The sequence below is a fragment of the Denticeps clupeoides genome, chromosome 8, assembly GCF_900700375.1.
Source record: "Denticeps clupeoides chromosome 8, fDenClu1.1, whole genome shotgun sequence".
NCBI classification, from domain to species: Eukaryota; Metazoa; Chordata; class Actinopteri; order Clupeiformes; family Denticipitidae; genus Denticeps; species Denticeps clupeoides.
Window position 1 is genome coordinate 18,912,417 of NC_041714.1, and position 13,093 is coordinate 18,925,509.

The 13,093-nt window shown below is 46.9% G+C and overlaps 1 protein-coding gene across 2 annotated transcripts in view; it reads left to right on the plus strand.

Moving 5' to 3' along the window:
* Nucleotides 1-13,093, plus strand: part of dnmbp (dynamin binding protein) — a 29,058-nt gene that overhangs the window by 582 nt on the left and 15,383 nt on the right. The window contains exons 2-4 of one of the 2 annotated variants that reach the window (XM_028989372.1): nt 6,651-6,808; nt 6,893-7,015; nt 8,872-11,100. In XM_028989372.1, the coding sequence (XP_028845205.1) occupies nt 6,664-6,808; nt 6,893-7,015; nt 8,872-11,100 (2,497 nt within the window). In that variant the 5' untranslated portion in view covers nt 6,651-6,663. Of the gene's footprint in view, nt 1-6,650; nt 6,809-6,892; nt 7,016-7,057; nt 7,150-8,871; nt 11,101-13,093 lie in introns of those variants that run through there. The other variant, XM_028989373.1, reaches the window with a different exon arrangement.

Below are 13,093 nucleotides of genomic sequence, written 5' to 3' on the forward strand. Positions count from 1 at the left end.
TAACATTCCGAGCATTCTTCTCAAACAAGCTGTGGAGTTCACACAGCCGTGTAGAAGGAGAGGATCCCCCGTTCGGATTTGAACTGGGAGCAGATGATGGCAAAGTCTCCAGATGCTGAGGTGACCACCCATCTCCTCATGGTTCCTGCACAGTCCTGTCCTACCACCCACCCGTCAACTCGGTAACGTGTCTCCAGCTGGATGGGTTCAAAGTTTATAAAGTGCTGGTCTGGGTTTTAAAAGAACCTTTTATTATATCGAGAAAGGTACGTCTGTTTGTGGTCTTGGGGCCATTTTGAGCCCAACTGCATGCTGGGATGCGCAGCACTAATTACAGTAGTGGGATGAGGTGTGGTTTGGTTGGCGGAACCCTCTGCCTTGTCTTCTGTCCCCAGGAGGGCGGAGACAGTGTTTGTGCCTGATTCCTTTCCTCATCCTGGTGGATTGGTGGAGGGAACGTGGGAAGCCTGCTGAGATCCTTCACCTTCCTCTCTGAATGTCTTCTTTTTCATTGGAGGACGATGAGCAGCAGACTCCTCCCACTTGCTGACGTTGATCGTATACAAGGATTTACCACCTGAATGTTTTCCTGTGCGATGGTTCATAAATAGTTTTTACTACAAAGTGTGTTGTGCGCATACAGTACAGGCCAAAAGTTTGGACACACCTTCTCATTCAATGTGTTTTCTTTATTTTCATGACCATTTACGTTGGTAGATTCTCACTGAAGGCATCAAAACTATGAATGAACACATGTGGAGTTAACAAAAAAAGGTGAAATAAGTGAAAACATGTTTTATATTCTAGTTTCTTTGCTCTGATTACTGCTTTGTACACTCTTGGCATTCTCTCGATGAGCTTCAAGAGGTCGTCACCTGAAATGCTTCTCCAACAGTCTTGAAGGAGTTCCCAGAGGTGTTTAGCACTTGTTGGTCCAGCTCACCCCAAACCATCTCGACTGGGTTCAGGTGACTGTGGAGGTCAGGTCTCCACTTTTTTGTTAAGTACATAACTCCACATGTGTTCATTCATAGTTTTGATGCCTTCAGTGAGAATCTACCAACGTAAATGGTCATGAAAATAAAGAAAACACATTGAATGAGAAGGTGTGTCCAGACTTTTGACTGTACTGTACTATCTCTTATATTAATATTTGTAAATAATGTTTTAAATAATGAAAAGGCAGTAAGATGCTCCAGTAGATTAAAACACACGCCCAGCTGCCGTGGTCTGATCCCACAAAGCCCTGGTTCTGTCCGGCCGTCTGTTGCACAACGCTGCGTCGATGGAGTCGAGCTTGAGAGAAATGTGGCCGCCCTCCATCACCCCTCCCATTGGCTCTCAGGAAGTGAGGTTCTTCCGTGGAATAATCTCTTTTCTTTTCTTCTGTGAGATTATGGAGCGTTTGTCCTGATATACCTTCAAATGAAGACGGCACTGCTAGTCTACCCAGAATGCATTGTGCTGGTCTGTGTTGGTCTAACAGGGCGGTAGAAAGCGGTAGAAACGTATCCCATGTGAATTATTTCTATGTTTTTCATTAAAGCAACACAAGTGGCCTTTTCTGGGGTCTAGACTGAGGAGCTCCTGGAACGTCTTTCCCCAGCAGCCCTGTCTCCATGGTGACCGTGTTCCTCTGGCTGGGCCGGCGTCGCTCCGAAAATCTAAATGTTTGTGTTTGAGGGGCGTAGCTCCGCCGCTGCCAAGGGGATCTTCCCACTTTTTCCCCTCGTGATGTCAGCCCATGTGGAAGAGTTCCGATTCCAGGAACTGGGAGTTGGGCTGCAACGCGTCTGTTTTTCCTTCTTTTAGTTCTTCTGGCTTTCCAGGTAGAAATAAGAAAGAGGAAACGAAAGTAAAAATGTTGTTGATATTACTGCGTCTTCCTGTTTTATGCACGGCCAGCCATCTGAAAGGAAATCCCCTCTTACTGACCGACGCCACGCCTGCACTTACCGTTATCTGATACTTTAACTTAATACTGCTTTTGTTAATCATCATTAATATTATTCATTTCTGGCATTTATCAGACGCCCTTATCCAGAGCGACTTACAATCAGTAGCGACGGGGACAGTCCCCCTGGAGACGCTCTTGCTCAGGGACACAATGGTAGTAAGTGGGGTTTGAACCTGGGACTTTGTGCTCTTCTGGTTTTTATAGGCGCATGTAAAACCCAGACAGTATCGGGCATGTTGTGAAAAATCATTAAATACATTATTGATTGATTTGTAATGTGCTTTACCATTTTGTTTTACTTTTATACGGTTTTAAAGAGTGGACGATGAGGGGGCTGGTAACATGTTTGTGCCTGTCTGGAATGATCCGCCCCGCCCGCCCGGGCCTGAATGTGTTTTGGTGGAGCCAGCAGTATATACCAGGCCTGCAGCACAATGGCGTTCCTGTAAAAACGCAGGCACAATATGGAAACCTCCTGAACATGGCTGCTGGGTCCGTGCCGTAGTCCAGGCCGTCCCAGCCGCTGTTGTTGGCATGAAATTGGTCCTGCTGAATAAATAAAGTGGACAGTCAGCAGATGAGCCCACGCCCTGCTCGCTGTAGCTCTGGCACGGAGCGGGCGCCGGGAGAGAGGCGGGCCTTTTGGTGAGATGGTTGGATCAATAAAATGAAAACTGCATTGCTGGAGTTGGTCTGACTTTGACACAAATCCCACTTTTCTTTTTCTACCCAGAAGCCTCTTGGCTCCGTTCGGGTCTGAAGCCGGATTGAATGGTTCTAATTACAAGTCTTTGTCAAATCCGGAGCCTTAGCCAGCACCTATAGAACTTTAGAACACCGCAGCTGAAAAGGAGACGAAACAAAGAGCAAAGAAAGGATGGAAAAACGGGAGCTTATCAGAGAGAGAGAGAGACGTGTAGGTGAGGGCAGAGTGAGCAGGAGGCGGAGTTTTGGTTCACTCACTGGGTTCCATGGAGGTTCTGTTGTTATTTAGACAACAGGATTCTGTGAGGAATAAACGCAGAATCAGAAAGGAGTCCGACACACACACACACACACACACACACACACAAACACACAAAACACCACATGCACTGATACAGAACACACCACACACATGCATAGGCAGATATATCACATTCCAAATACACACACACACATTCATATACACACACGCACAACACAACATGCACTGATACAGAACACACAACACACGTGCACAGGCAGATATATCACATTCCAAATACACACACACACATTCATATACACACACGCACAACACCACATGCACTGATACAGAACACACAACACACGTGCACAGGCAGATATATCACATTCCAAACACACACACACACATATTCATATACACACACACAAAACACCACATGCGCTGATATAGAACGCACAGCACACGTGCACAGGCAGATATATGACATTCCACACACACACACACACACACACACGCTCCCTCACAGGGGCTGACTGAGTTACTCAGTTGTGTGCTTGAATTACATCACAGCAGGACACCAAGGAGTAAGTCTGCAGCCACACAAACACTGCTTTGTTTCCTTCTGTCCACTGTGTGTGTGAGCACACACACTCACACACACACACCTCTTATACACACAGACACACACACACACACACACACACACTCAAACACTACTCATTCACACTCCATACACACAAACACACCATGCACGCACACATGCACATACACACACCACACACATGCACACTCACACCTGACACATGCGCACACACACACACACACACACATATGCATACACACACCCACACACCACACCACACACACACACACACCCACGTACACATGCACACACCCACAGACACTACATGCCTCTGTTCTTTCATCAGTATTCGTCCGTTCACAGTGGACCCTGCTGAGATCATTACCGCCGTCTTCTGGACATCATTAAATCAGTCTTACTCGTCATATTCAGAAATAATGTCTCTGCACCCGTTCGCATTCGCCACAGTGGATCAGCTGGTCTGGCTGTCCCTCCCCATTTACCCAGTCAAGGACCTGCATCCTCTGTAACACCCTCCCATGTTTTAGATACCAATCTCAAATTGGACTGAAAATGGCATAATTAATTCATAAATAAATGGTAAAGTAAATGTGTAAATTTGAATAAATAAGTGCATGCAAACTAAAATACATAAAAATAGTAAGTTGTAGTGTGATAAAACAGTTGTTGAATTTGTATAATTTGGATTTTCAGTCTTACGTTTCTTTGTTGGAAATGTTGCTTTCTTTTAACACCCACTTCATCATCATAATCAGTCTTCGTCAGATCGTTTACCCATGATGCATTGTGCCTCCCTGGGGCCGGGATTATGCAGTAGTGTCCAGAAGAATGACTGAGTGCTGATTGGCTGGTGAACGTTCCAACGTTTCGCCCTTAAGATCCTTGCCGACAGGCGCATTCCACACAACCCTGATGACCCACCTCAGAAATTCCGTGTTTGGATGGACACTGTTATGCAGAATCTGGTCTTCTTTTGGACGTGGAGATGTTTGTATGTTCCTGTCCGCTGGAACCTGTGGGCTGAGCTGCTGATGGCCAGTAGGCAGTGATAGTTCGTATGAAACGATCCTTCATGGTCTTTTATTCTGCTATTACTTTCCCCTCTGGGGTTCTGGATTAAACTTTTAGCCTCTAATTAAGACCAAAACGAAGCTGACGATGCTGTAGTTTCTCCACTAACACAATAATTATTGAGATGCAGGGGCCTAGTGGTTAAGGAAGCGGCCCCGCAATCAGAAGGTTGCCGGTTCAAATCATGATCCACCAAGGTGCCACTGAGCAAAGCACCGTCCCCACACACTGCTCCCCGGGCGCCCCACTTTACAGTTTGAAATGAGTTATCCTGGGATTACAGATTCACATGCTCTCCTCCCAGCTCAATTTTAAATACCATGTGTTTCAGATTTTTCAGACTGGATGAGTAATTCTGAGTCTTAGATCTTAACTCCAGACAGAGAGATTCTCGCTCCATTAAGTATTAATGCTGATTGAACTTTACTGCCTAGCTGAATAAAATCTGCACAGTTGAAAGGAATAAAATCATAGTAAAGGTACATTTACGGCATTTGGCAGACGCCCTTATCCAGAGTGACTTACAACGTGCTTTCAAGTTACCATTGATAAGAGATCAATTCTGGTTCACTAGGACCCCAACTATGAATACAATCTTTTTATTCACTCTGTTCTAGATTCTGTACACAAGTTCGACAATAAGAAGGTTACACATTAATCTAAATATTCTCTAAAGAGGAAGGTCTTGAGCTGCCGTTTGAAGGTGCTCAGTGACTGAGATGCTCTGACCTCAAGAGGAAGTTCATTCCACCACCGAGGGGCCAAGACGGAGAAGAGTCTAGATGAGCGTCTTCCTTTTACCTTCAGAGATGGAGGGACCAGGCGAGCAGTACTGGAGGCTCGGAGTATATGAGGTGCAGTGCAAGGTGTAATAAGGGCTGTGAGGTAGGATGGTGCTACTCCATGTTTGGCTTTGTAGGCCAGCATCAGTATTTTGAACCTGATGCGTGCAGCTACTGGGAGCCAGTGGAGGAAACATAGCAGAGGGGTGGTTGGGAGAACTTGGGTAGAACTTGGGTAGACATTAAAGAACAAATTTAAAGCCTCATTGTACACCTTCTACCAGACACAGGCTGAGGATCTATTGAACATAGCCAAAAATAACAATTGAAAAGGTAGCTGTCGTTTTATGATATATTATCAATATAGTTGATGAATATGTGCCCAGCATGTTCTCTTAGGCGTGTTCAAGCAGGCTCGACCCCAAAATACAACCTTCCCCTTACTTTTCTGTTCTGGAAAATGAACCCTGGTAAGCGATTTTTTAATACAGTTCCTGAATTTTCACTGAGGACATGATCTCCCCCCTTTGTGGCAGTCTGACAGCTGACAAACAGCTGTAGCATCTGGAGCAGGCGCTGATATAACAGATTTGGGTTCAGAACAACACTCGCTGGGTCAAATTAACACCATGCCTCCATATAAAACATCACTAAACATCTCAATGACAAAACCAAATTCTCCACATGCTCCATGTGCCCAGGTGTTGGAATTTGGTTCTGATAACGTTCAGTTCAGCACCAGATGTCCAGATATGGATCTGAAAGGATGTAAGGATTCCCATCGTTTTTGGATCGTGATACTTTTTTTTTTGAGCGGGAGAAATATGCTCATCCCAGATTAGCCTGATGTGTCCTTACTCCAGATGTTCTCCTGCACCAGTTGTTACTCCACTGCTGATAGGTTTCAGCTAATAAGTCTTTCGGGGGACAGTTACTTTCCCCCAGCCTGGTGATGTGACCTCATAGGATGTTCACCTGAACCAGATAACCTATGTGGTTTTTATATTGTATTGAGAAAGTGGCCCCGCCCAGTGTCAGTTCAGTGTTTGTGTGTGTCCGATAGTATTATTGTTAAAAAGGTTGTGGTTTCCCGGGTCCTGATACGAACCCGAGCCTGGTGCAGCTCAGATCGGATTTCAAGAAACAGGTTTATTACTTTATTAAGCAAGAGTCTGTTGTAAATTAAAGAAAGAAAACCCCACGATGCTCAGATGTCCCGTCGTAACCAATGAAGTGACAGCGATCTGTGCTAAACGCCGCAAGTTGGGCTTCTTTCTCCATCTGCAGGCCGTGAGTGAAGATGGAGGCCGGCTCGGTGGTTCGTGCCCTGTTCGAGTTCCTACCCAGTGTCTCAGAGGAGCTCCCGCTGTTCGCCGGTGATGTCATCGAGGTGCTCAGTGTGGTGGACGAGTTCTGGCTGCTCGGCAACAAGGACGGGGTCACAGGTGAGTGTAGGTGCGCGGTGATATATGAGACCAGAGTGACGTGGAGTAAATCCTCTCGCGTTTCCCTCCCCCTCGTCGCTCCAGGACAGTTTCCCAGCTCTTTTGTGGAGTGCGTCACCATCCCCAGTTGCAGGCCAGGCGACGAGCTTCATGTTTGCATCAACCACTTCAGCTCTGCCGAGCCCGGAAACCTGCCACTAAAGAGAGGTGAGATGACCACAGCAAAGACATACAACTCTGAAGGATGTGAAATGTGATTATTATCATCCGCATAATAAAGTGTCTAATTTCCTGTTTTGTTTAATTTTTTACTTTGTGCAAGGTTTAATGTGATAATACAGGTAAGAATTTAATATACATCACCCCTGTAGCCCCTTCTTGCTGTAGGGTAAGATTAGGGGAAGATGTGTGGCATGTGGTCTCAGTCAGACTGTACAGGGTGCGCCATTTATATGTATACACCTTAATTAAATGGGAATTGTTGGTGATATTAACGTCCTGTTTGTGGCACATTAGTATATGTCAGGGGGCAAGATGGGTGGTGACCATAGTGGCCATTTTGAAGTCGGCCATCTTGGATCCAACTTTTGTTTTTTCAGTAGGAAGAGGGTCATGTGACACATCAAATTTATTGTCAAGTTCACAAGAAAAACAATGGTGTGCTTGGTTTTAACGTAACTTTATTCTTTCATGAGTTATTTACAAGTTTCTGACCACTTATAAAATGTGTTCAATGTCACCAACCATTCCCATTTTATTAAGGTGTATCCATATAAATGGCCCACCCTGTAGATGCACCTGCCACATCCCGCAAGATCACTTTATATAGATCTATTATTATGGCCTGGCAATATGAAGCACTGATAACACACAAACTACAGATCCCATAATGCAACGTGCACTTTGTTGACAAACTTACGCACTGATTTCGCAAGGCGCTTTGGTGATTTTGAAGCACAAAAAAATAAATTGAACTTCTTCACATCACAGTTGCCGTCGACGTGGAAACTGCTCCTGTACAGATTCAGCTGAAGCATTGCATTATGGGATCTCTAGTTTTTATGCTATCAGCGCTTCATATCACCAGGCTATAATGATAGATCTATATAAAATGATCTTGTGGGAGTTTGACACCCCTGCTGTAGATGATCAGCTGTAGGCGTCATGGTTCATGCTGACCACCAGGTGTCTCTGTCTGCCTGTAGAAACAGGACAGACCTTTTATATGGTCCTGTCTCAATTATTACTGTTGAGGCAGTGGTGGCACTGAGGTTCCCTTGATCAAGGTCCCATTCCACACACACACCGCTGCCCAGGCGCCTTTCATGGTTGCCCACAGCTCGCTGGGTTAAATGTGTGCTTGGCGTCATAATGACAAAAACAATCACGCTCACTTATGGCGAGCTGGTTTACGCCGTCAGCTCCCACTTCGTTCCTTTGCAAAGTTAATAAGGGACTTATTGTAGGTCTTAGCACTGCTGCTTCAGATATGCTATCTGAAGGTGTCGTGTTGATATGAATCCCACAGACCAGGTCTGTGCAGTTAAAGTGTGCCAGAGGGTCATTTATCGTTCCTTCTGTGGAGAGAGCATTTCCTGCAATTTTTTTTTATGTTTCTCTTGTTCTGGATGAGTTAGATTTCCTCTAGGTGTGTGTGTGTGTTTGGTGCTGCTGGAGACACAATGGGGGGTGCATGGCTGAGCTCAGAGGAATGTGACTCCTCTGACCTCTGAACGTTCCACCTCCCTGCCTCCTGTGTGTGTGTGTGTGTGTTAGCGGAATGCTGATAGCAGTATTACAGGTAATGGGAGTTACGGTGACCTTTTTAAACCTTGCTGTCTAAATGGTCGATGTTTACATTATATTAAATTTTGGACAAAGTACAGATATGCAGGTCTGTGTATCGTGATGTGTTGAATATAAATATAAATATAAATATAAATGCTCGGCATGTCCTGGGGAGGAAAGCTCCTCTGTCCTGGTCATAAGCAGCACGACTCTGACGGGATCTTGATTCTTTGTGTGAAGAATGAGTTAAAACGCTCCCTTTCTCTGTACTCTAGGTGATGTGGTGGTGTGTGAAGGCCGCGGAGATTCAGTTTGGCTGCGTGGACGTAACGAGTCGGGGGTTCGTGGACTCTTCCCCTCCTCCTGTGTGAAGGAACTCCATCTATCTGGTCGTTCTCGCCAACTTCAGGCTGCCCAGGCCGCCCAAGCATCAGACCTGCCACCTCATGCCCTGGGTGTGGCCCGGGCGCTCATGGGCCTCCATGCCCAGCTGGATGAAGAGCTGGATTTTAGAGAGGGCGACCTCATAACGATTGTGGGGTTGCCTGAACCAGGCTGGTTTCTTGGTGAGCTGGAAGGACGTTCAGGCATCTTTCCTGAGGGCTTTGTGGAGCTCTTGGCACCACTGCGCTCATTAGACGAAGCCCCTGATACAGAGGATGGGGAAGGACAATATAAGTTTTACAGAACATCTGAAAGGCAAATAGAAGAAGATGAAGAAGAAGAAGAAGAGATTGAAATGAGGGATGAAGACTTAGGTAAAGGGAGAACAGAGGAACAGGAGGAGGAAAAGGGTGGCATTTACGGAGTTGCACTCTATGAGTTCCGGGCCATGGAGCCTGGAGAGCTGGACTTTGATGTTGGTGACCGTATTAGGATCACCAACACACTGGAGGATGGCTGGTTGGAGGGGGTGGTGCATGGCAGGCAAGGGGTCTTTCCACATCGATTTGTCAAGATGGACAAACCTGAACCAATCTTCATAATGAACTCTAAGACAATGTCCAAAGAGACCATTGAGACTGAGGCTGTGTATGGATCTGGAAACCAGGACAACGAAACCCAGACAAGTCAGAACTGGGTTCCTCATGAAGACCACACAGTGTGGGACCTGGACTACTTTGAGCGCAGAGAGGAATCTTCCAGAAAACGCCCTGAGGATTTGAGCAACGCCTCCAGTAATGTTGGGCCGGGGACTCGACCTTGTCCTCCCCGTCCCCAGCCCTTGGATAGAGCCCCTAGGCCCAGGCCCCCTCCGCCCACCATGGGCCCAAATCAGGCGGCCCGAAGGCCTTTACAGAGGACAAGCAGTCCTACCCCATCCAGGCCTCAATTACCCCCTCGTCCAAGCCTTCAAGCCCTGACTCTGAGCAAACGGCACAGTCTCAGTAGAAGCGTGGGACACCCTGAACGACCATCGTCACCCAGAACTTCGATTATATTGAACCACATCACCCAGAAGCAGTCCAGGGAACATGTCCAGCATGACCACCATGTTGCTCGTGACAGCAGTGGCAGTAGGAGTCCTTTCAAAAGAGGCTCGTTTGCCTTCAGCTCGAGTGGTCGCCCACGAGAGAAAACGAAGAAGCTCAACCATCATGCCAGTGTCAGTGATGTTGACTTGCTGATGGGTCTCCACAGTGGGGTGTGGTCCAAGCCTCAATCCCAACCCCTGTATTCTCAGCCCCGCCCACAGGAGCACGACTCTAATGGGTTCCTGTCCAGCTCAAATACACTGGACACTCTCAGCTCTTCAGCAGGAGAACTGGAGACCAAACTGTCACAGCAGCTGCTGGAGTTTGAGAGGAGCCTGACTGGTGGAGGAGGAAGAGATGAGGATGTCAGCAATGGCTGGAGGGCACATATCTCACGACACTTCTCTATCCTAGACTACAATAGTGAAAGTGACATCATGAGAGGCTCCTCACAATCCCCTGTGGACCATCTCCTCTTGCCCACTGGCTCTGCCTCGTCCCCATCGTCCCCTTCTGGGTCTGCCTGCTCAACCATGGAAAGACGGAAGACTCTCCGCCCGCCCCCACCACGACCCAGAGTCTTTCGACCACAAGGGGCACCACCACCCCCTTCTGTAGTTCGCCTGGTTGCACAACCCATAAAACCGTCCCGGCCAGCTCCCAAACCTCCCTGCACACAGGCACTGAGCTTAGACTCTGGCCCGCGTGCCGCTGGACCACCCCCTTCTAGACTGTTCTTCACACCTGAAGAAGAAGAAAGGCAGGCTGAGGAGGAAGCAGCAACAGTCCACCTGAGGAACTTAACTGAGCAGGAGCGGGAGATGGAGAGAGAGCAGGAGCAGTACGAGCTTCTCTTGAGGCTGCAGGAGGTGGAGAGGGACATTGAAGCCTACAACCGCACCGTCCAAGAGCTCACCGCTATGCTGGAGGAGGTGGAGGATGACACGGCACGTCAGCAGGCAATGGAGAACCTGGAGTTCTGCTCCTACACACTGGAGACGTTGTCCCTGGAACATCAGCAACTGCAAGGTAAGGGCAGAAACCTTTCTACTCAAATTTCTGAGAAGCACAGTGTGTTTGGACAACGTTGCAGAGATCTTTAATGGTCCATTTTGATGCATGGACAGCCCTAATTTCTGTGCCCCCTTGGCCGTTTCCTGATGGCTTGAAATGAAATCCAGCAGATACTAGGAGCCTTATTCTCCAATCGCAAACCAGACTTTAGCCCCTGAAAGGGTAAAGCTTGTATTGGTCTGAGATTAGTCTGTGCCGCTGAGATATTATCACAACACTCTTAGTACGGAAAAGTTTAGAGCGGAACAATACCCAAACAATTTTTTATGAATCGGAAGAACAACTCTTTTTGTAAGAACATATGTGACGACCACTTACAGTCAATACCTCAAAAATCAGCAAACTAGCGCGAGCCGCTCACCCCACAAACTCTTGGTCATCCAAACAAACCAGCTGATTCAAAACGGGATTTTATTATCATGGTTCCAGTTCACTATGCAAGTTGGCACAACTTTTTTTTTGCGTTTATTTATTTGTTAAGGTTTTTTTATGTTGGGTTCGAACATGAAGCACTTTTATTTTACAAAGGAAGAATGTGTAATGTTGTGAAATAGTTCTTTGCATGAAAAGACTGGTCTTGTGGTTTATAGGTTGAGTGTGTTGGTCAGCCCAAGTGTTGGTTGTCATGAATGTGCAGGTGAAGGCCATGTGGAATGGCCGTCCTTTTGAAAGGTCTCATTTTTTGGACCTCATAGTCCAACATGAGGACATCCATATCTGAAAATGTTCAGCTGTAATGGAATCCAGGTCCTTGTTTCTCACAGTAACATATTTTACGATGTCCCTACTGTACAGAAGTGTGGGTTGAAGTGGTTGTGTGTGGTTAGTTGTGTGTCAGTCATGATGTCACGACTCTTGTTAAATACTGTAATTATAGACTGCATGTTTACTCATATTGCAACCATCTTATCTTGTGCTCTTTGACGCCGAAAGCATTTCCCGTAACTCGGTGAAAGGCATTTCAGCGTGAGGGCAGGGTTCTCGGTTCTGGCTGAAGACCTGACATGCGCCGCAAGGTCAGCGAATGTGCGAATCGACACAGACTGCTGCCGGCTGGGCCACTGGAGTGGGGGTGACCTTCCAGATGCGCCGTGTGACAGAATAATGTGTACATTGATTTCCTCTCACCAGTGACTGTCCTTCCTCTGTAATCAACCCTCAGTGTCCCAGCTTTACATGTTTTACACCGAATCTGAGAAGACAGACTGATCTGCAGATCTGATATGGAGAAGTAGGAACCCCCCCTGTCCTGGAACCCAAGCCCATTGCTATAAACAGATTTTAATCCAGTTTAAAAAATGAGTTAAGACAGCTTGGACTGTTAAAAGTTGTGTAGCAGCTTGGGCAGTGCATTCATCTAACGACCTGTGACCTTTTCTAAAGAGTGTAAATGGGTCAGAGGACCATCCACAGATGACCAGCAGCAGAAGTCAGCAGCTTCTCCAATCCAATTGTGAGTTTGTTAGAGAAGCTCTGCGGACTCTAATCTAGTTAATCCAGCTATTATCCAGTGCTTTTTTAACGGTCATATGTTCATTATAAGATGACTGTCTCCTAATTGCTGCTCTGGCTGATTTGTGCCAGGATGGTGTGGAATCTCCAACTCCGGTTGGAGAACCCTTTGCCACCTACGTATGAAATGTTTTCTGGCTCTCAGGTGATCTTGGGGCCTCGGCCTCCCTCTCTCTGTCTCTCCATTTCTCTCTGCTCTTACCGGGGCTGGTGGGGTGATGGAGGCCGGAGCTGAGGTTGGTGGCGTTGTGGGGCTGCGGAGACGCCTCATGGTGCTTCTCGCATCCCTCATCCGGCAGGTTGTCAGGCCAGGCGTCCCAGGCAGGACAGGTAGGGAGTGAAATGGGGATATTTAGGATTTTTTTTTTTTTTAGTTTGCCAGGATGTGTTACCACACACCCTGTTCTTGCTTTGGTTGTATTGTCTCCTTCACTCT